The sequence below is a fragment of the Delphinapterus leucas genome, chromosome 5, assembly GCF_059928025.1.
Source record: "Delphinapterus leucas isolate spDelLeu-1000000601 "Yukka" chromosome 5, BTC_Dleu_Yukka2, whole genome shotgun sequence".
Lineage (NCBI taxonomy): Eukaryota > Metazoa > Chordata > Mammalia > Artiodactyla > Monodontidae > Delphinapterus > Delphinapterus leucas.
Genome location: NC_143133.1, coordinates 64697997 through 64719512, shown reverse-complemented (window position 1 = coordinate 64719512; position 21516 = coordinate 64697997). Strand labels below are relative to the sequence as shown.

The window sequence follows — 21516 nt, the reverse complement described above, 5'->3', positions numbered from 1 at the left end:
TCCAGAAATGCTAGACATGCCTGAAATCATCTCACTGTGCTAAATGATGGCAGTCAGCAGAGTGTTTGGCTTACAAAGATGCTCAATAAAATTTATTTTGATTTTCATGATTTTAATTAATTCATTCCACTACGACATCATCGGGTATTATGTTCGCAGTAATGTGATATATGATAATGTAACTTTAAGTGTAGGAGGATAAGGGGAGCTTCACCTTGCAGAATTTCCATCTGTCTCTAAATGTAATTAAACCAGATGCGCAGATTTTCAGTCCTTGTCCACCTTATACCTTGGGTTCTGTTTTGACCCATGGTTCATTGTTGCTTGTATACTTTACGAAGGCACTGTCATACCTTCGGCACTCAATAAAATGTTAATTGAAAGAACATATGTGTCCTCCTAGGGTTAAATAATCTTAAGTGGCTGCCCATCTTTGCTCAGGATGTTTGCTCTGCTCTCCCTCCTCTCCCTCCTTCTTTGTCCACCCTTGCTAGACTAGAAACCCCAAGGACTGTGCAGTAGTCACCACTGTATCACCAAGCACCTAGCATGGCCTGGCATACAGCAAGTGTTCAGTCACTTCAATCAGCAAGTGTTTGATTGAATGAATGAGTGAGTGAATGAACACATACACAAATATTGTTTGATCATCTATTTCATCAGTTCATTGCCTTCTGCCTAAGGGGTACAGAGGTTGATTTTAGTATCAGTAAATTGACTGTGTTCCAGGAGCACATTTACAGTGATTGTTCATAGTGTGTCTTTAAAAGAAACAACTCTGAATCTTTTATTTATTTATTTATTTATTTATTTTTGGCCGTGTTGGGTCTTCGTTGCTGTGCGTGGGCTTTCTCTAGTTGCAGCGAGCGGGGGCTGCTCTTCGTTGTGGTGCGCGGGTTCCTCATTGCAGTGTCTTCTCTTATTGCGGAACACGGGCTCTAGGCACGAGGGCTCCAGTAGTTGTGGCACGTGGGCTCAGTAGTTGTGGCACACGGGCTTAGTTGCTCCACGGCATGTGGGATCCTCCCGGACCAGGGCTCGAACCCGTGTCCCCTGCATTGGCAGGTGGATTCTTAACCACTGCGCCACCATGGCAGCCCACAACTCTGAATCTTTTTTTTTTTTTGGTACGCGGGACTCTCACTGTTATGGCCTCTCCCGTTGGCGGAGCACAGGCTCCAGACGCACAGGCTCAGCGGCCATGGCTCACGGGCCCAGCCATTCCGCAGCATGTGGGATCTTCCCGGACCGGGGCACAAACCCGCGTCCCCTGCATCAGCAGGCGGACTCTCAACCACTGCGCCACCAGGGAAGCCCACAACTCTGAATCTTCAGTGAAGCTTTCTACATAATTAGAAACGAGCAGTGACACCAGAGAAAGGTCTAGGTCTTAAAAACCAGATTGTCAGCGGTTTTCACATGTCCACGAAGCAGAGGGGTCTGAATTTAATGAGGCATTTCTATAGCTTGGCAGATCCTTAGACAGATTGCAAAAGTGGTATTTGTGTGACCCAGGCCTGTCAGTTTGCTGGATGACAAATCAGTTTGGTGACAGAATCAGTGTGATAGAGCTTTATGGTGGTAGTTCTTTGCGTTGAAAAATAAAATTGATAGGTTTTCCACCAAATTAAATGAGTAGTTTTGTATCAAAAAAACACTACCTTGGACCTTTGAAAAATGTTGCGCAGTTCTCAGTCTTGACAGCCTTGACAGGAAGAGCCAGATCAAGACACCAAGGCCATGCTGGGTGTGGAGGTGCTACTATTTAATTAGTACCTCCCATGTGTAAGTGTATAATCTGTTTAAAACTCCAAGATAGACTCGATCAGTAATTCTCAACAGGGAGCAATTCTGCCCCCCAGGAGACATTTTTGGTTGTCACGCATGGAGGGGGTGTGGGCATGTAGAGGGTAGAGGGCAGAGATGCTATGAAACATCCTACAGTGCACAGGACAGCCCCCCAAAGCAAAGAATTATCACACCCAAAATGGCAGTAGGGAATGAAGTTCAGAAACTTTGGATTAAATGATACCCAAGGTTCCTTTGCAGCTCAAATTCTGGGATTTTAGGATATTAGATTATGTACGTGAAAGAATTTTATGAGTTGCCAAACACTATACTATAAATTCAAGCTACTATTATGATACAAGCCATCGCTGCTCTCCTTCTCCTCTCTGGTATCTGTCTGGCAGTCATCCTTTCTGTTCTGAGCCAGATCCCTCAAAGGTGTAGGTCAAAAGAGCCAAGATAAGGGGTGAAACTAGAAGTCCCTCCTACTGCTTGTTCAGAGTTTGAGAAAATCCAGTAGACAGATGTGGCCATATTTGCAGGTTTCATTGTTTTCAGCGTTATCCCATTAATCTGTTGAGAAAAAGTATACGTGTGTAATGCTTATTTAAAGGGAACCGGATAGCCGATTCTTAATGGGTATTTATGTGCTGCCAAAGCCCCGTAGATAATTCCCCCACGCCACCTCTCTGGAGTGGGTGGTGCTACCCCTCTCCTGGTACACAGCCAGCGTCCTTGGGAACCCACAGCCAAATGCCTTATTTTCAGGGATGTGCTGATAGAAATGCCTGGGAAAAGTGAGCCTCTTGGCTTTCATCTGTTTATCAGTCATTCACTGAATGATGCGCCTTGCCGTAACAAAATCTGTACAAGCATCAGTACAACTTAAGCAACAATACAATTAACTCTTCTCAGATTAGCCAGGACCCGACAGAAGGAATGGCCCAGAATGTCATTATTCTAGTGCCTCTTTATCCTTCCAGAATTTTCCCTAAATAAAAGAGAGTCATGGGAGGATTTTTGTGTCTCCCAAGGATCGTGCCTTCAAATAGCACAAGGTTGCCGGCTGAGATAGGAAAAAAAAAAGAGAGAGAGAGACCGGGCTTCAGTCTTCAGCTTACTGTGTGGGATCCCAGGTAAATTCCAAGTGTTCTGCCTCCAGTTTGAGCAGGACTTCTTTTACACGTTCAGACTCTGAGGTAACAGAAATGTCCCCATGCCAGAGGCCGGCTTGGTGGTGGGAGTGTGCTCTCTGCTGTTTACTCTAATGGGTGGTGGTAACTTGACACAGGAGCAGTAAGATAACCGCTCAGCGTGAAGCCAGATCTTGGAAACTTTTTGCAGAAGCTGGTCTTTGATTCTGTTCTCCCTGATGTGTGGCACTAAATGTCATTTGACCTTGGAACCAGTACTCTGAAATGGGTGCTATTATGAGCACTATCTTAGAGATGTAGACATGAAGCCTCATGTGACATGGCAAGTAAGTGGCACATTCATGATCTGAACTCCTATTTCTTCAACTCCAAAGTCTTTGCTCTTAACCAGAATGGCATATGTTTTATTATATCTACACATTGTGTATATGAGGTCATGCCTAAGAAGTGACTGTTAGTAAAGACAAACATTTTATGGTATAAATAAGGGGACATTAAGAATAGAACTCTAACTGCAAACAGAGATAGAATCACCTCTTGGATAAATACATTCTAAAACCTTCTACTGGATTAAATTCCATCTAGTGCTGGAAGACACTGCTCACCACTGAATATTAACTTCAAATTGCAGTGTGTCCGTTGGTCAGCAAATAAAACTCTTCCAAGAATTCCAATTCCAAATTGCATATTAAACACACACACACACACACACACACACACACACACACACACCTGTGAACCAAAGCTCACTGGTAGTTTGCATAATTCTAGAGTAAACTCATGCTCATTTTTGATCCTAAGACTGGTTGGTAAACACTGGAAATATTTCCCAGTACAGTGTTTACAGTGTTATCCCTTGCCCTCTAAAATGTCCCACTTCAGGGAATTCCCTGGCGGTCCAGTGGTTAAGACTCCACGCTTCCACTGCTGGGGGCCCGGGTTCAATCCCTGGTAGGGGAACTAAGATCCCGCAGGCCCCGCAGTGCAGCCAAAAAAAAAAAAAAAAAAGTCCACTTCAAAGTTAAAATCTTACTGAAATGTACTCTAAACTGGTACTAAGGGAATTCAAATCCTTGATGATTTCTAGGTTAAGTCTGAGTTAACCCCAAAATGTTACGTTACCCCAACAAGCTCAAACTCAACCTAAAATAAAGACAACAAAAATTCTAGCTAATAGTTCAGAATAACAATAGCTTGATTTGAAAGAATATTCTCCTCTGTTTTACATGCCAAACTGTGAATAAATGATTTGTTTTGAATATATTGCCACGTTTGTTTAATGCAAGCAGCCTTCAATGAACACTAATGCGTTTTTAGTGTGTGTGAGCTCGGCTCTGTGTTGGGAGGGTCCTGCCTCAGGGGATCTGGCATCCTTGTGAACGACTGCACCATTTGCATCCAATGCAGCAAGTCTCTTCAGGTTCTTTCTGAAGAGCCTCTTGCAAACTGCTGTAGCCAAGGGTTAGGTGAGAAACAGGCTTACACTTGGACGCCTGAGCCACATCACCAATGGAGAATCACACTGCCAGACAGCTTACCTGCAGTGAACAGAATCTGGGAGGCTCTGATATGCCAGTCTACACCAGAACTCACAAGCTAGGCTTCTCATTCTGACTGGTTTAAAGTTGGCTGGGGTAATACCTCTTGCTTATTTCCCTATAAACACAAGAATCCTACATAGGGGTAAGAGTCTTACCTCAAGTTCATATATCTTTTTCTAAGTTCAGATTTCTTATGCCTACATTTCTTGAGCACTTGGTGCTAGGTTCAGCACTCAGAGCTTTGCATGGATCATTTCAGCCCAATGGTGAGAGTTAACTTAGCGCAGCTGTGGTACAGACTCTAAGCCACACTGTGGGTTCAAGGTAAGCTCCGTGAGGATGAGGTCCACAGGTATCTGGCACATAGTAGGTGCTCAGTAAATATTTGCAGAATGAATGAATAAATAAACACAAACTCTTCTGTGTTTGTGTCACTTTTAAAATCTTAAGAAATTGTTCACATAGAAGTGTTAGGAGCTGAGCCAACAATCTTTACCAGATGTCTCTTCTTCTAGGCCTCACAAATTTGACCATGTAGTTAAATGGAAAACAGCTTAGAATGAGGGTGGGAAGGCAGCTCAAGAAGACTCTTTAAAATATGTTAGAACTTAAAACTTTGTCCTGAAATTAAGTCACTGCTCAGCATAGGAAACAGAGGGAAAAGTGACTGTAATACTTAGCAATAGGAATCTCTGTTACTTAGTCTCATTGATGTTCTCTGCACATCTCCTAGAGCAGAGGTTGGCAAACTTTTACTGTACCTGGCCAGAGAGTAAACTTTTTTTTTTTTTTTTTTGCGGTACGCAGGCCTGTCACTGTTGTGGCCTCTCCCACTGCGGAGCACAGGCTCCGGACGCGCAGGCTCAGCGGCCACGGCTCGCGGGCCCAGCCGCTCCGCGGCATGTGGGATCCTCCCGGACCGGGGCACGAACCCGTTTCCCCTGCATCGGCGGGTGGACTCTCAACCACTGCACCACCAGGGAAGCCCGAGAGTAAACATTTTAGCCTTTATGGGCCATGCAATCTCTGTCTGAACTAGTCAACCCCACCACTGTACTGCAAAAGCAACCATCTTCAAAAAAAAAAAAAACAAGTATGGCTGTGTTCCAATAAAATTTTATTTACAAAAACAAATGGCAGGCTATATTTGGCCCATGGCACAGTTTACCAAGCCCTGGTCTAAAGCGTGTCTAATTGTCTTAAGTTTTCTGTTTCATCTCTGACAGAAGGATCATACGGCTAACGCCGTATAGTTCCCCTTTTATAAGGCATTAAATAAACCATATATCTTTCACATATCTATGCCTTTGGCCTTGAAAACTCATTGAACAGCACACCATGTAATTTATTTAACTGTGGTATATTATCTTATAAAGATGAGAAGAATGGAGTTCGTAGCCCATAAGGTTTTATTGAATGTACCATTTTTAAATGGCCTCTAATGAAATCCTAATTTTATGGAATCTTTTTATTCTTTTTGCATCTCTGAGCTTTCTCACTCTTTTTTTTTTTATTGTGTGTGTGTGTGTGTGTTAAAAATATACATAACAAAGTTAACCGTTTTACCTGTTTTTAAGTGTCCAGTTCAGTGGCATTAAGTACATTCACGTTGGTGTGCAGCCATAACCACCAGCCATCTCTAGAACTTTCTCATCATCCTTCACTGAAACTCCATAAACACTAATTCCCCATTCTCCCTCCCTCCAGCTCCTGGCAACCACCATTCTACTTTCTATCTCTATGAATTTGACTGTTTAGGTACTTCATCTAAGTGGAATCATATAATATTTGTCCTTTTGTGTCTGGCTTATTTCACTTAGGATGTCTTCATGGTTCATCCATGCTGCAGCACTGTGAGAATTTCCTTCCTTTTTAAGGCTGAATAGTACTCCACTGAGTATACATGCCACATTTTGTTTGTCCGTTCATGTGTCAATGGACTTTTGGGTTGTTTCTACCTTTTGGCTACTGTGAATAATATTGTTATGATCATTGGTGTACAAATATCTGTTTGAGTCCCAGTTTTCAATTCTTTTGGTTATATACCCAGTAGTGGAATTGGTGGATCGTATGATAATTGTTACCTTTTTGAGGAACCACAATACAGTTTTCCATAGTAGCTGCACCATTTTACATTCCCACCAGCAATGCACAAGGGTTACAATTTTTCTACATTCTTGCCAACACTTATTTTGGTTTTTTGTTAGTTTCTATGTTTGGTTGGTTATAATAGGCACGCTAGTGGATGCAAAGTGGTATCTCATTGTGGTTCTCAGTTGTTTTTATGCTAGTGTTTGTAGTTAGTGTAAAAAATAGTTCATTTAAACACTACATTAATTTGTATCTCATGCAAATTTTATATATATATATATATATATTCACATATATGTGCATTTATTCCTCTCCTAATGCCAAAATTATGTGAGATGGCTTCCAAGGACATGAAAACAATAAGATGAATAATATACATAGCTAAATTCATGGCACTGGGGATATAGAAGACTAAAAAAAATGAACCAATAGCCACGATTAGATGAACCTGAGAGTGTGTTGTGATGTCCTATACAATTACAAAACTAAAGTGACAAAGTCAATCCTGAACTTGTTAGTGGCCAAAGAAAAAAGGGAAAGGGGGCCAGTAACATGATTCACTTATTCCAGATGATGAAAGCTCAGGAAAAAAAGGCTTTTCTTGGCTCGCAGATATAGGAAAATAAGCTATAACTATTTTAAAGGAGATGATATGTTACTGAAAGCAGTAGAATTTTTGGTGAAATTAATGGGGCTGGAATTGGGAATGACTCCTCTAGCCTGACTGTTATACAACTTTTTTGTGTGTTAAATGGTAGTTTCAAAGTACAATTTTAGGAAAATAAAAAGTCAACTCCACATCTCTCAGCAGAGCGATAAGGGCTATTCCTTTGGACTTTAGTCACTGTTTTATGTAGGACAACTATGTAAGATCTTGAATTCCCTCATATATGTTTATATATGTACCTGGCATTTGCTTCCCAGGTCACAGATTATAAATGCATATGTGTTTGTACAGATAATCTTCTTAAGAATATATCCTTATCTTCCTTTTGGAAGGAGGGAAAGATCTTCATGTTCAAATTTGATATTGAAATTTCTGCTTCAACTTGAAACTACAGGAACTGATGTATATTTTCAAATTTATACCAGAAAAAAGGCTTCATGATAACTGGATATGTTGCCAAACCAGCCTTCAAGCAATTGAAGAGCAAAGCAAATTAAAAATAAGAATAGAAGCCGTATCAAACAGATGTTTTTAAAGAACTGAGAAAGTGTCAAAATTACTCTAAAACTGAAAGAATTGGTCTGAAGTTTTACCCAGAAGTTTGGATGAAGAATAATAACTGACATTTCTTGAGCATTTACAATGTTCCAGGCATAGTTCAAAGTGCTTTGTATGTATTAACTCACTTCTCTAAACTCAACAAAGTTAATACTACTGTCATCATTCCCATTTTATAGATAGGGAAACTGAGGCATGGGGTAGCTGAATATCCTTGCTCCAGGTCATACAACTAGGAAGTGTTAGAGCTAGGATTCACACACAACCACGCATTCTGGCTCCAGTGGCCAGTCACTGACCCACTAAACTGCAGGGGTCCCCAGCCTCTGAGGTACCGGTCCCTGGCCTGTTAGGAACCTGGCCACACAGCAGGAGGTGAGCGGCGGGTGGGCGAGCGAAGCTTCATCTATATTTACAGCTGCCCCCCATAGTTCACATTACCACCTGAGCTCCTCCTCCTATCAGCATTATGGTGAGTTGTATAATTATTTCATTATATATCACAATGTAATAATAATAGAAATAAAGTGTACCATAAATGTAATGCGCTTGAATCATCCAGGAACCATCCCCCACCCCCACCCCATCCGTGGAAAAATTGTCTTCCACGAACTTGGTCCCTGTCGCCAAAAAGGTTGGGGACCACTGCTAAACTGTACTGCCCCTTGATGTTACAGCAAATGAACCAAAGAAGTATTGGTTGGCCAATGGGCAAATAAATATCTTCTGTTGTGTCCCTATATTTTCTTTTGTTTTGTTTTGTTTTCTTTAAATGATCAAACTTACCTTAATTATCCTTGAAATTTCCCTTAATATTCTTATGTAGAATTCCCAGTAGTAAATTTTTTTTTAACATCTTTATTGGAGTATAATTGCTTTACATGTATCCCCATATCTCCTCCCTCTTGCGTCTCCCTCCCACCCTCCCTATCCCACCCCTCTAGGTGGTCACAAAGCACCTAGCTGATCTCCCTGTGCTATGCGGATGCTTCCCACTAGCTAGCTATTTTATGTTTGGTAGTATATATAAGTCCATGCCACTCTCTCACTTCGTCCCAGCTTACCCTTCCCCCTCGCCATGTCCTCAAGTCCATTCTCTACGTCTCCGTCTTTATTCCTGCCTGCCCCTAGGTTCTTCAGAACCTTTTTTTTTTAGATTCCATATATATGTGTTGGCATATGGTATTTATTTTTCTCTTTCTGACTTACTTTACTCTGTATGACAGTTGCTAGGTCCATCCACCTCACTACAAATAACTCAATGTCGTTTCTTTTTATGACTAATATTCCATTGTATATATGTGCTACATCTTCTTTATCCATTCACCTGTCGATGGACATTTAGGTTGTCTCCATGTCCTGGTTATTGCAAATAGTGCTGCAGTGAACATTGGGGTGCATGTGTCTTTTTGAATTATGGTTTTCTCTGGGTATATGCCCAGGAGTGGGATTGCTGGGTCATATGGTAGTTCTATTTTTAGTTTTTTAAGGAATGTCCATACTGTTCTCCATAGTGACTGTATCAATTTACATTCCCACCAACAGTGCAAGAGGGTTCCCTTTTCTCCACACCCTCTCCAGCATTTGTTGTTTGTAGATTTTTTGATGATGGTCATTCAGACCGGTGTGAGGTGATACCTCATTGTAGTTTTGATTTGCATTTCTCTAATGATTAGTGATGTTGAGCATCCTTTCATGTGTTTGTTGGCAATCTGTATATCCTCTTTGGAGAAATGTCTATTTAGGTCTTCTGCCCATTTTTGGATTGGGTTGTTTGTTTTTTTAAATATTGAGCTGCATGAGCTGCTTGTAAATTTTGGAGATTAATCCTTTGTCAGTTGCTTCATTTGCAAATATTTTCCCCCCGTTCTGAGGGTTGTCTGTTCGTCTTATTTACAGTTTCCTTTGCTGTGCAAAAGCTGTTAAGTTTCATTAGGTCCCATTTGTTTATTTTTGTTTTTATTTCCGTTTCTCTAGGAGGTGGGTCAAAAAGGATCTTGCTGTGATTTATGTCATAGAGTGTTCTGCCTATGTTTCCCTCTAAGAGTTTTATAGTGTCTGGCCTCGTAAATTTTTTTAAATGATAAAAAATGGAAAAAATTTAGTTGAATGATGAAACCTTATTCAGCTATTATAAAGTATGTTTTTACAGTTTTAAGAGCGTGGAAGAATGCTTTTTAAATGAAGTAAAGCAGCAGGATGTAAATTTATTGGAAGCCCAGCTCCACCTCTCCCACCCTCCAAAAGAAACTATTGAAAGAAAGATGGGAAAGTTTAATTGTGGCCATCACTGGGTAGGAGAATTAGGAATAACTTTTTTTCTTATTTTTCTTAATTTCCATAGAATTTACTTGAATACTGTCACAGACCAAAAAAATGAACTAAACTTCATTTTTTAAAAAGCTAATCAGAGCTGTTCTCTACAAACGCAAAATACGAAGCTCCTAGTGATAATCTCACTGCATAACTTAAAATCATTTCCATGAGCCCTATGCTATAGGAGTGAAGGTGGCATGATTTAGACTTGCACTGGTGTAGCTATTTAATTTTAAAGTAAAATGAAAAATTCTGCAATAGTCGCATCTCCAGTATTCAGTAGCCACAAGTGGCTAGTGACAGGTTTTCCATCGTCACAGAAAGTTCTATTGCTCAGCACTGGTTTCAAAGAAAGAACATGGAATCTGGAGCCATATGCCTTGAAATCAAGTCCTGATATGAGCTGATACTTGCTGTGTGAAATGAGCAATTTACTCAACCTCTCTGAGCCTATTTCCCCATAGACATTTGGGACTAATGATAATATCACTTCCCATGAAAGGAGATTAAGAAGATCAAATAAGATAATGCATGTGACAGTTCTCTGAAAACTATAGTGTAGTTTAACAGGTTGTTGCTGCTTCACAAGTCCCCCAGCCTGAACTTAATCTAGCTCTTTGTGCACTGATTCCAAATCCATGAATGATTCATACCAAGAATTTTGCTGATAGGGAACGACACCGTAAAAATCAGACTTACCAGCTCTTAGCACAGTTCCCAGGACAAGTCCTTGGTAATGTGGGTGTTCCATTTCTTCCTTGTAAAAAGCTTCCACACACAGCTCTGTATCTTCAGTAACACCTCCTCGGTGTTTTCCTTAATATAAACACATTGCCCTCCTTCCATTCCTAAATGAAAAAAGCTGTCTTAAAAAAGAAAGCAAAGAGGTTTTGTCTGTCAACGAAATAAAGGGGGTAAAATGCTGTAACTAAAAGGAAGTCAGTCTGACTTGACAGTGCAGGAATTAAGCAAAAGATGTTGCCAACTGCTGCAAGAACGTGAAGTTTTCCCCAACAATGACAGCAGGTTCTCTATGCCTCAAAGCTATTGGGTTACTGACTAAGCGGAAGTACTTGCTCATTCTGATTTTTTTCCCCCGAGTCACTTCTGGTTTTTCCTGCAAAACACCTTGCCCAATTTAGACAATTGTAGAGCTGCTGCATATCTAGAGCGGTCTCCATCTTATTTCTCATTCAACCACCTGATAGTTAAGCGTGAGTCTTGTATGGCTTTGAAGAAGAAAGAAAGAAAAAAAAAAAAAAAAGTCAAGTTCTGACTCAACTCGTTAAAGATTCCACACTCACCCCCTCCCTCCTGCCTCCCCCAGGTTTCCGCCGGGCTTGGATGCCTTTGACATTATGACCGCAGAGGATTCCACCGCAGCCATGAGCAGCGAGTCGGCCGCTGGGTCCTCCGCCAAGGTGCCCGAGGGCGTGGCGGGCGCGCCCAACGAGGCGGCGCTTCTGGCGCTGATGGAGCGCACGGGCTACAGCATGGTGCAGGAAAACGGGCAGCGCAAGTACGGCGGCCCGCCGCCCGGCTGGGAAGGTCCGCACCCGCAGCGCGGCTGCGAGGTCTTCGTGGGCAAGATCCCGCGCGACGTGTACGAGGACGAGCTGGTGCCCGTGTTCGAGGCAGTGGGCCGCATCTACGAGCTGCGCCTCATGATGGACTTCGACGGCAAGAACCGCGGCTACGCCTTCGTCATGTACTGCCACAAGCACGAGGCCAAGCGCGCCGTGCGTGAGCTCAACAACTACGAGATCCGCCCCGGCCGCCTGCTCGGCGTGTGCTGCAGCGTGGACAACTGCCGCCTCTTCATCGGCGGCATCCCCAAGATGAAGAAGCGCGAGGAGATCCTGGAGGAGATCGCCAAGGTCACGGAGGGCGTGCTCGACGTGATCGTCTACGCCAGCGCGGCCGACAAGATGAAGAACCGCGGCTTCGCCTTCGTCGAGTACGAGAGCCACCGCGCCGCCGCCATGGCGCGCCGCAAGCTCATGCCCGGCCGCATCCAGCTTTGGGGCCACCAGATCGCCGTGGACTGGGCCGAGCCTGAGATCGACGTGGACGAGGACGTAATGGAGACCGTGAAGATCCTCTACGTGCGGAACCTCATGATCGAGACCACCGAGGACACCATCAAGAAGAGCTTCGGCCAGTTCAACCCGGGCTGCGTGGAGCGCGTCAAGAAGATCCGCGACTACGCTTTCGTGCACTTTGCCAGCCGCGAGGACGCCGTGCACGCCATGAACAACCTCAACGGCACCGAGCTGGAGGGCTCGTGCCTCGAGGTGACGCTGGCCAAGCCCGTGGACAAGGAGCAGTACTCCCGCTACCAGAAGGCGGCCAAGGGCGGCGGCGCAGCCGAGGCGGCAGTGGTGCAGCAGCCCAGCTACGTGTACTCCTGCGACCCCTACACGCTGGCCTACTATGGCTACCCTTACAACGCGCTCATTGGGCCCAACAGGGACTACTTCGTGAAAGGTTAGTGGGGACTCCTTGCCTGGGTAGGCCCAGGGATCCGCGTCTGCCAGGCGGGCGGCGTCGGGGGTGTGGTGGCTGTCATTTACCGAGCCGGTGGACGGCGACCCCCTTACCCACCCTCGTTTGGGTATGGGTTCTGGGTTCTGTTCTTTGCTGGCGCTTAAGGCATGCACTTCTACAGCACTGAGAGAAATGCATATCGTTAGTATGTGTGGGATGAGTGGTAGAATCATGGGCGCATGCAAGCTCTTCCTGCGCTCAGCCTTTCCAGGACCTACCTACTGTGGGGCTAGTCCGCAAGGCTCTGGGTTCTTAGGTTAAAAACTACGTGTGAAATGAAATCTTTAGAATGTTGGGGATTAGGGGGCACAGTGTTGTCGCTGGGTTTTTTGTTGGGGTTGTTTTGTTTTTTGTAGTCACTGGCTAGCCTGTAATGAAACCAGGCATTACACTGGGAAGCAGAATGCTTAGCCTCTGGGTCCTGTTCTCTGATTAACTGCTTCTGTGACTTAAGTCAGCCCCTCTAACCTCCCGAGGCTTGTTTTCTCACGCGTAAAATGAGAAAGGTGACTAGCAGTTCCCCTTCCACAACTAACTTTGTTACAGTCTGTGAACATTTTTATTTATTGGAGTTGCAGTTGCAGTCCTAGGAACTCACCCTTCAAGTTCATCTCTTGCATTAAGCAGACATTTTAGGGTGCACCTAGGCTGGAACAGAAGGTGTGAAGCATCTTCCAGCTCATTGAAGCGCAGAGGTGTAGCCACCTGCAGCTTAGAGCCAGCGCAAACGCCTAAGTGCCAGGAGCCTTGAGCTAGGGTCCGCCTCCTGTACTGTTGCTATTGGTAGCTCATCATGTTTTGTGTTGTTATTATAAGCAGGCAGCATAAGAGGCCGGGGTCGAGGTGCAGCTGGCAACAGAGCCCCAGGGCCCAGGGGTTCCTACCTTGGGGGATATTCTGCTGGCCGTGGTATATATAGCCGATATCATGAAGGAAAAGGAAAACAACAAGAAAAAGGATATGAACTTGTACCGAATTTGGAAATCTCTGCCGTCAATCCAGTTGCCATTAAACCTGGTACAGGTCAGTATAAACTGGCGTGAGAATGGATCTTTTCAGCCTGAACCCCAGCCCTCCCTTTGAAGTGACTTCCTTGGGTACTTTTATCTGCATATGGGTTCCTCTTCTCAAAGGCAACCGAAGATTAGGCAAGGAACGTGGCCTCCTGGGCCTTCTTATCTAGAACTTAGGGAGATAGTCTAGCGTCTAGTTTTGACCACGTTCCAGTCAAACTTTCCGATAGTGGGTTTTTCAAATGGGTATCACCAGTCGTTAGGCTTTTTTTTCAATTAGGCAGATTCTCAACTAGGCAGATTGGGATGGGGTGTGCAGAGATAGAAGAACACGAGTCTCTTCTGTGTCTTCTACCAGCTAAAAACTTTCTTCTGCTTACTCAAGCCTATTTCTACCACATGCATCGGAAGCCAGAAGGCGCATCTCTTTGCTAGTTCTGAGAGTTGCTGGGAAGGGTAGAAAATTCCCCTTCAGGAGCAAATAACACTGCTGTCTCTTGTCATGGTCTTAACAAACCAGAATGCCTGGGAGCAGCAGTGAAAGGTTTTGCGGCTGATTTCCAGCTCTCATTTCCGCCTTTTGCTGGATCCGTAGATTGGGGGTAGGGGCACTCAAGTAATTCAAGCCAGGGACCTTGAACTTTGCTTCCACCCTCCACAGACCAGGCCCCACAAACCAGTTTTCCAACATTGTTAGTGCTCGTTAGCCTAATGTGAAACAGGTCTTTCTGATCCTAACCTGCAAGGAGCTTTATTTAACTCCACAGTGTGAACATAGGACAGACTCCCTATTTACACACACCACACAAGCCCACACATGGGAGATTCTTCCCTGATCCTCCTCCAGACCTTTTCCCGGTCTCATGGAGGGTAGATTGAAGAACTCTTTGAGAACATCCTCACTTGGAAGCTCAGCCTCTCTGACTTTCTGTTGGCTGAGGTCTGCACTCCTTCTCCCGGCTGAAACAGACTCAAGGGAGCTGTGCGAGTGGGGCGTAGGTTGGCATTGGCCACATAGAGGTTACAAAGCATTTTCCCAGTAGAGTTTCCTTTTTAAGTAATCCGGTGATTTTTTTTTTTTTTTTTTAATGCCTGTGAAAAAATTCTGCAATTTCTGCAGGTAAGTGACTCCTTAGACTGGATTTCCTTATAAATGCCATTGGTGCTTTAAGCAGTGTAAAACAAATCCTGTTTCTCCCTGTAATTCCATAAAGCAGAGCCTGGATACGAGACTTGTCACTTCTACTTGTTGGGAAAGGGACTCCTGTTGGCATTAGCTTAAGATTTAACTAGAGAAAAGAACTCTTAAACAACCTTTAAGCATATAGTTGTGTTCTGGGGCATGTAGTAGCTGACAGCCAGAATAATCCAGAGTTGCTTAGTACGACTCAAATATGGCTCAAACTTATAACCCTTTCTGGGCCCTATCCCCATGACCTCTATTTCTGATTAATCCAAAAAATTAGAACTATGTATTTTAGGAGGAACACCAGGGCAGTAGTGAAGTATCTGGGCACAAGATCACATGGATGGAAAGGCAGGTAAAAGATTTGGTTAAGATTTTAGGTATATTTTGGGCTTCCCTGGTGGCGCAGTGGTTGAGAGTCCACCTGCCGATGCAGGGGACACGGGTTCATGCCCCGGTCCAGGAAGATCCCACATGCCGCGGAGCGGCTGCGCCCGTGAGCCATGGCCGCTGAGCCTGCGCGTCCGGAGCCTGTGCTCTGCAACGGGAGAGGCCACAGCAGTGAGAGGCCCGCGTACTGCAAAAAAAAAAAAAAAAAATGTTTTAGGTATATTTTATTGAATGGCTGTATCATTGTTTAGCCCACAGTCATTTCTCTTTACCTTATATCATCAGCTTTTATTAGAAGAAATTACTTACAGTTGGAGAAAAAACATAAGTGAAAGGTTACTTTGTGTATGCATTTCAATATTCTTGCTCTTCCTTGCAACACACACATACCACACACTCACGCAAACTCCCCCACATCAGGGCTAGATTTTTTTTTTTCTTTTTACCTCTCCTTATCATACATTGACATTCGATAACTGCTGTCTGTTTGAATCTCTGGTTGAAATGAGCCCTTTGGACTTGACTCACAGAAACATGTCTTTGAATTGGCAGGTACCACCAAAAAAAGCAGTCATGGGCTTCCCTGGTGGCACAGTGGTTGAGAGTCCGCTTGCCATTGCAGGGGACGCGGGTTCGTGCCCCGGTCCGGGAGGATCCCACGTGCCGCGGAGCGGCTGGGCCCGTGAGCCATGGCCGCTGAGCCTGCGCGTCCGGAGCCTGTGCTCCTTAACGGGAGAGGCCACAGCAGTGAGAGGCCCGCGTACCAAAAAAAAAAAAAAAAAAAAGCAGTCACTCTACTGCTTTGCTATTATGACTGGCCATTAGAAAATTAGGGAATTTTCCATTTTTTATTATGTATTTTTCCTTGAGTCAGTAATATTGAAATCTGAAATGTGGGGTGGGGAGGATGTACACAGACCTCTGAGTTCTCAAAATGAAACCCTCAACAGCACCAGCTTTTTAAAACGTGGTGAAAGTGAAAAGGGCAGCGGGTCTGGTAACGAGTTAGATGAGTGATAAGGAACCAGCAGTCTCCTTCTCACACTCTTGGGCCTCAAGCCCCTGCTCTCACTTCTTATTCTGAGACTGTTTTCTCAGAATTAGAAGGCCCTTTCTTGCTCTGTAGAACCTCAAGAGTGAGAGTCAAAATGCGATTTTCTGTTAGAAGCAGTAGGAAATGTGGGTACAGAAACCTAACTCTAAGCTTTCCTTCCCTGACGATCTATGGGGAGACCCCATTGGTACCCATGTGTTTCCTTTTGAAAGTCAAGTCAAGGGGACGAGGGGTACCTGCCACCTCCTCTCTCTTCCTCTTGGGTAGCACCTGTACTGAGGGAGCATTAGTTAGCAGGGAGAGCCCTTGGCTGCTAAACTTGGTTTTTAAAAATATTGAGAAAGTGATGGACCTCCTTCAGTGACTGGATGACTGACCTGTGTTTCCTTCTTACTTCTCTTGCAGTGGCCATCCCTGCCATCGGGGCCCAGTATTCCATGTTTCAGGCAGCTCCGGCTCCTAAAATGATTGAAGATGGTAAAATCCACACAATGGAGCACATGATCAGCCCCATCGCTGTGCAGCCAGACCCAGCCAGCGCTGCCGCGGCCGCGGCCGCCGCCGTCATCCCTGCCGTGTCCACGCCACCACCTTTCCAGGTAGGGTTCTTACTGCGGTCGTTGCGTTTGTGTGAGGCCTCATGTGTCGTGGATTCATTTAATACTCCACAGGAGAATTTACTGTGTGCCTAGCTCTCTGTTAGAACTATGGGACTGGATGACAGACAAATTTTGTAAGATAAATCATGGTAGGACAGAAAAATTTTCAGTAATAATTGTACTACCCCAATATCGTCACTGTATTAAAGATGGGAAGCAATATGCAAAAATGGCATGTGTAATTTTTCACAGTGTCATAATATTATACATACTATTTTTTTTTTATGATACTGGATAATTTTTAACTCATGTTCTTATTGTTAAGGAGCTGACACACAAAATCCCAGGAGATAGTTCACGTTTTCCCATTCCAGATTATAGTTCAGTGAAGAGTTATTTAAAGTTCTGCTGCTCCCTCCCTCCCTCCCTCCCTCTCTCTCTCTGTATCAGTAGATACATATGTATACATCTATACATATATATACATGTGGCTGTAGAGAGAGAAATGTCTAGAGAAATATCTATAGAGATAAAGATACATGAAACTTTACAAAATCTGCCTTTACTCCTCTCTTACAACCATATCCTACTATTCCCATATCTCCTCCCAATCCAGTCTTACTATTCCATCCTCCTTCCCCACCTCTACTTACTCATAGTGTTCTCCTCTCTGTGGTTTCTTCTCTAGAATCTTTCCCATCCACATCTCACCTTGGAAGTCATGTCTCCCATACTTCTCATTACCTACAGTATTACTTGGCATTTGACTGCCAGTGTGTTCTCTCTCCCCAATTAAAACAAAGTTCGTCCAGAGCAAGAGTTACGTCTTATATTGCTTTGTATCTGCAATGTGTAGTACACAGGGAATGCTTATGTGATATATCATTCATCCAGACAGAAAAATAATCTCGTTGAAGCTCACCTTTGTGAGGCAGTGAATCTCAACTACCTTATCAATCAATAAGCATATTAAAAACTCAGACCGGGGATGTCTTTAATTGAGTAAGAATTATCCAGGGGACATGTTTATATTGATAAAACAGAGATTCTTAGATTCAAAGCCCAGAAGATTCCAGTTCAGCAGAACTGGGCTGGGGTTCTAGAATCCATATTTTGTCCCAGCTCCTCAGTGATGCCGAAACAGAGCCAGACTGTGAACCCTCACAGTAGCCTGCTGTTTGCTTGCTGTTGCCCACTCTGAGCCCCAGTCTTTTTTTTTTTTTTTTTTTTTTTTTTGCGCGGTACACGGGCCTCTCACTGTTGTGGTCTCTCCCGTTGCGGAGCACAGGCTCCGGACGCGCAGGCTCAGCGGCCATGGCTCACGGGCCCAGCCGCTCCGCGGCATGTGGGATCTTCCCGGACCAGGGCACGAGCCCGCGTCCCCTGCATCGGCAGGCGGACTCCCAACCACTGTGCCACCAGGGAAGCCCTGAGCCCCAGTCTTGACTGCACTATTCAGAAAGGGTCAGGCCATGTGAAGTTTATTTATCTATCAATATATCGTCAAGTATTCTTTAACTGCAAAAAGCCAAAAAAAAGGAATAGGTTGGAAATGACTCACAAAATAGTTATTCCTGTGGCCTGACTATAAGTATATACAGTAACCTACAGGCATTACTTTGTGGAATTTTGCTAATAATTTCTAATTCCTCTTTACTAAGAAACTCGTGAACTTTGGTCTTTGCTGCATGGTCACAGTTCTGGTGGACCCCAAGTTCCAGGCTTCATGATCACATTCTGGAATGCAGACTGTTTCTATCTTACGTCAGTCTGCACTGGATGCTGCTGTGGGGTCTTTACACGAAGTTGTGGTTTGGGAATTTGTTCAGTGTGCTGTCATTAGCAGTTGATTCCTGTGGAGATTGTTTCCTTCTCCAGTATATTCTGCAGAAAGCCAGGAGCTACTTCCTTTGTGACGTGGGAATGGCTTCTTTGAGTGTGTGTGGCCCTGCCACTCTCCCTCAGGTCTAAGTACTCTGTGTCCTGCCTCGAGTTCATTGACCTGGGTTCTCTGACATGTTCAGTCCTCTGCCGCCTCTGTGTTCTCTGCCAAATTGCAGCAGAGGGAGGAGCTTTTTTTTTTTTTAATATTTATTCATTTATTTATTTGGTTGCACTGGATCTTAGTTGCGGCTGGCGGGCTCCTTAGTTGTGGCATGCAAACTCTTAGTTGCAGCATGCATGTGGGATCTAGTTCCCCGACCAGGGATCAAACCCAGGCCCCCTGCCCTGGGAGCGCAGAATCCTAACCACTGTGCCACCAGGGAAGTTCCCAAGGAGCATTTTAAGCTCCACGGATCAGTAAATAGAAAACTTTTTGGAGTAGAGCAACACTGGAAATCAGTTCCCAGCATGGCTTCCAGAACCTTCTTGGGGAACACCTTCGATCTTCCTTCTCTGTTTTGCAGGTGCTCAGGGATGTTCCTGTTTAGCCATTTTATATCCAAAATTTCATATAGCCTTTGCAAGCAATTAAAAAAAAACTTGCAGGTATAGACGATCATTTTTGCACGTTGATTTCTCAAAGTGTTCTCAGTCTTCACAACAAGTCGGTGGTATAGGTAGAGCAAAGATAACCATTCGTTTTTTGAGAGGAGCAAAATTTGAGGCCTTTTTCTCTCCCCCTCCCCAACTCCCTATGCTCAGCCCAACCCCATTGCGCTCACCTGAGCCCAGGTGTTGGGCTGCAGTGTAGCACATGGAAAGGTTTTTCTCACATGTCACCTTCCCTGTGATTCCTTCCCTTTGTGCATTTGTCATTAAAGAGATGTCCACACATTTGGAAAAGATGGCTTGCTGTCTTGCTGTAAACCACAGTCTTCCCAGTTCCGAAGATTGTCTGCCTGGTCGTAAAGCGTTTCTAATAAGATATTCATTGTGACTGCATTGTAGGAGGCAGGATAATGCAAGGCTAAACGCACAGGCTCCAGAGTCACACATCCCCTTGCTTAAAAGCTATGTCACCGGGACTTCCCTGGTGATGAAGTGGTTAGGATTGCCGTGGAGCAACTAAGCCCAGGCACCACAACTACTAAGCCTGCGCACTAGAGCCCACGAGCCACAACTGCTGAGCCCGTGAGCCACAACTACTGAAACCTGCGTGCCTAGAGCCCGTGCTCTGCAGCAAGAGAAGCCACCGCAATGAGAAGCCTGCGCACCGCAATGAAGAGTAGCCCCCACTCACCGCAACTAGAGGAAGCCCGCGCGCAGCAACAAAGACCTAACGCAGCCAAAAATAAACAAAAAATAAATTTATAAATAAAAAGAAATAGGTAAAAAAATATTTTTCAAAAAAAAATAACATCATACAGATAAGGCACTTAGAATAGTGCCTAGCAGACTATAATCTCTCTGTTATTGTTATCATTTATTTTATTATTTTTTATTATTTTGGTTACAGTTGAAAGAAATGACTCAGGTTATGAAGTTCCTTTGCACATAATTTTGTGACTCTGATTTGCAGGTATTGTAGAGGAATGATAAGTAATTCCTTTATAAAAATCCAGGAAGAAGTAATTTTTTAAAACCTAATTCTCCATTTCACATATCCTGAATTGTTTATTTTAAAGATACATTAAGACAAGGAGACCACAGCAGCATGTACTAGAGGGCATTCTATGAAACATAAGGCGCACCACATGTTTCGTTAAATGTGTGTTTTATTTTACCAAACATCTATCTACTTTTCCATAAAGCAGCTCAGAGAACGAGCTCCATAGCAAACACTTCGGGAAATACGGAACCAGTCTTCCCTGCATACTCCTATTTGTTCTGAAAACATAGTATGTTACACTTTCAAATGGAGGGAAGGAAGCAGCAGGGACTTTCAGAGCCAGCATGGCATCTGCAGTGAGGCAGCTTCAGTTAGCTTGTCTTTCCCCACTTCCTCCTCATGTGGAAGCCCCACCTTATTCTTCAGAACCCAGCTCAAATGTCTCCACTTCTGAGATGCTTTCTCTGGCTCCTCAAGTTAGTTGGCTCCTTCTCGAAGCTTCTACAGCAATTTGTTTATATAGTGGTGTCATATCTTAGGTGGGAGATGGTTGAAGAGATCACATTTGCTGAAAATCGTGTCTGGTCACAATCTTTTTAGGTCACAGCTTAAGAAGCTGACCCTTTGGAGATCTGTGTACTTCGTTCCGTAAAGTTGTCACAGACTATGCTTCTTTCTCTCCGTTCTTGAAACATCATGTCTCTTCAGTTAAGTATGAGTTGAGGCAGCTGGCATGTATTTCAGGAAAAATATTTCTTCTTAGTTACAGTGAGATCAACTGAGTAAAGGGGAGACCTCAACTCCCATCTCTAGCTCACTCTGGGGCATAGGCTGATTGTGTGGAATGGTGGGCAGAAGATTCCAGAGCATTGGAACTTCCCAGAGCATTCCAGTTCCATCAGTGTCACCAGCTGAATTCGAATGAGCCTTGAGGATGCAACTTCACCTTACTTTAATGGCTCCTGCCTCACTCCCTTACAGTTACTGTTTGTCTACCCCTCTGCCTTTCTGCCCTGAGAATGGCAACTTTTGTTTTGTTTTGTTTTTAAATAAATTTATTTATTTATTTTTGGCTGCGTTGGGTCTTTGTTGCTGCGCGCGGGCTTTCTCTAGTTGCGG

General features: G+C 44.1%; 1 protein-coding gene across 3 annotated transcripts in view; it reads left to right on the top strand.

Annotated features, from left to right (window-relative positions):
* The window catches only part of RBM47 (RNA binding motif protein 47), a 160584-nt gene that overhangs the window by 137861 nt on the left and 1207 nt on the right, over positions 1 to 21516 (top strand). The window contains exons 6-8 of one of the 3 annotated variants that reach the window (XM_022565550.3): positions 11443 to 12602; positions 13482 to 13685; positions 16711 to 16904. In XM_022565550.3, the coding sequence (XP_022421258.1) occupies positions 11443 to 12602; positions 13482 to 13685; positions 16711 to 16904 (1558 nt within the window). Of the gene's footprint in view, positions 1 to 11442; positions 12603 to 13478; positions 13686 to 16710; positions 16905 to 21516 lie in introns of those variants that run through there. The other 2 variants (XM_022565558.3, XM_089911833.1) reach the window with 2 other exon arrangements.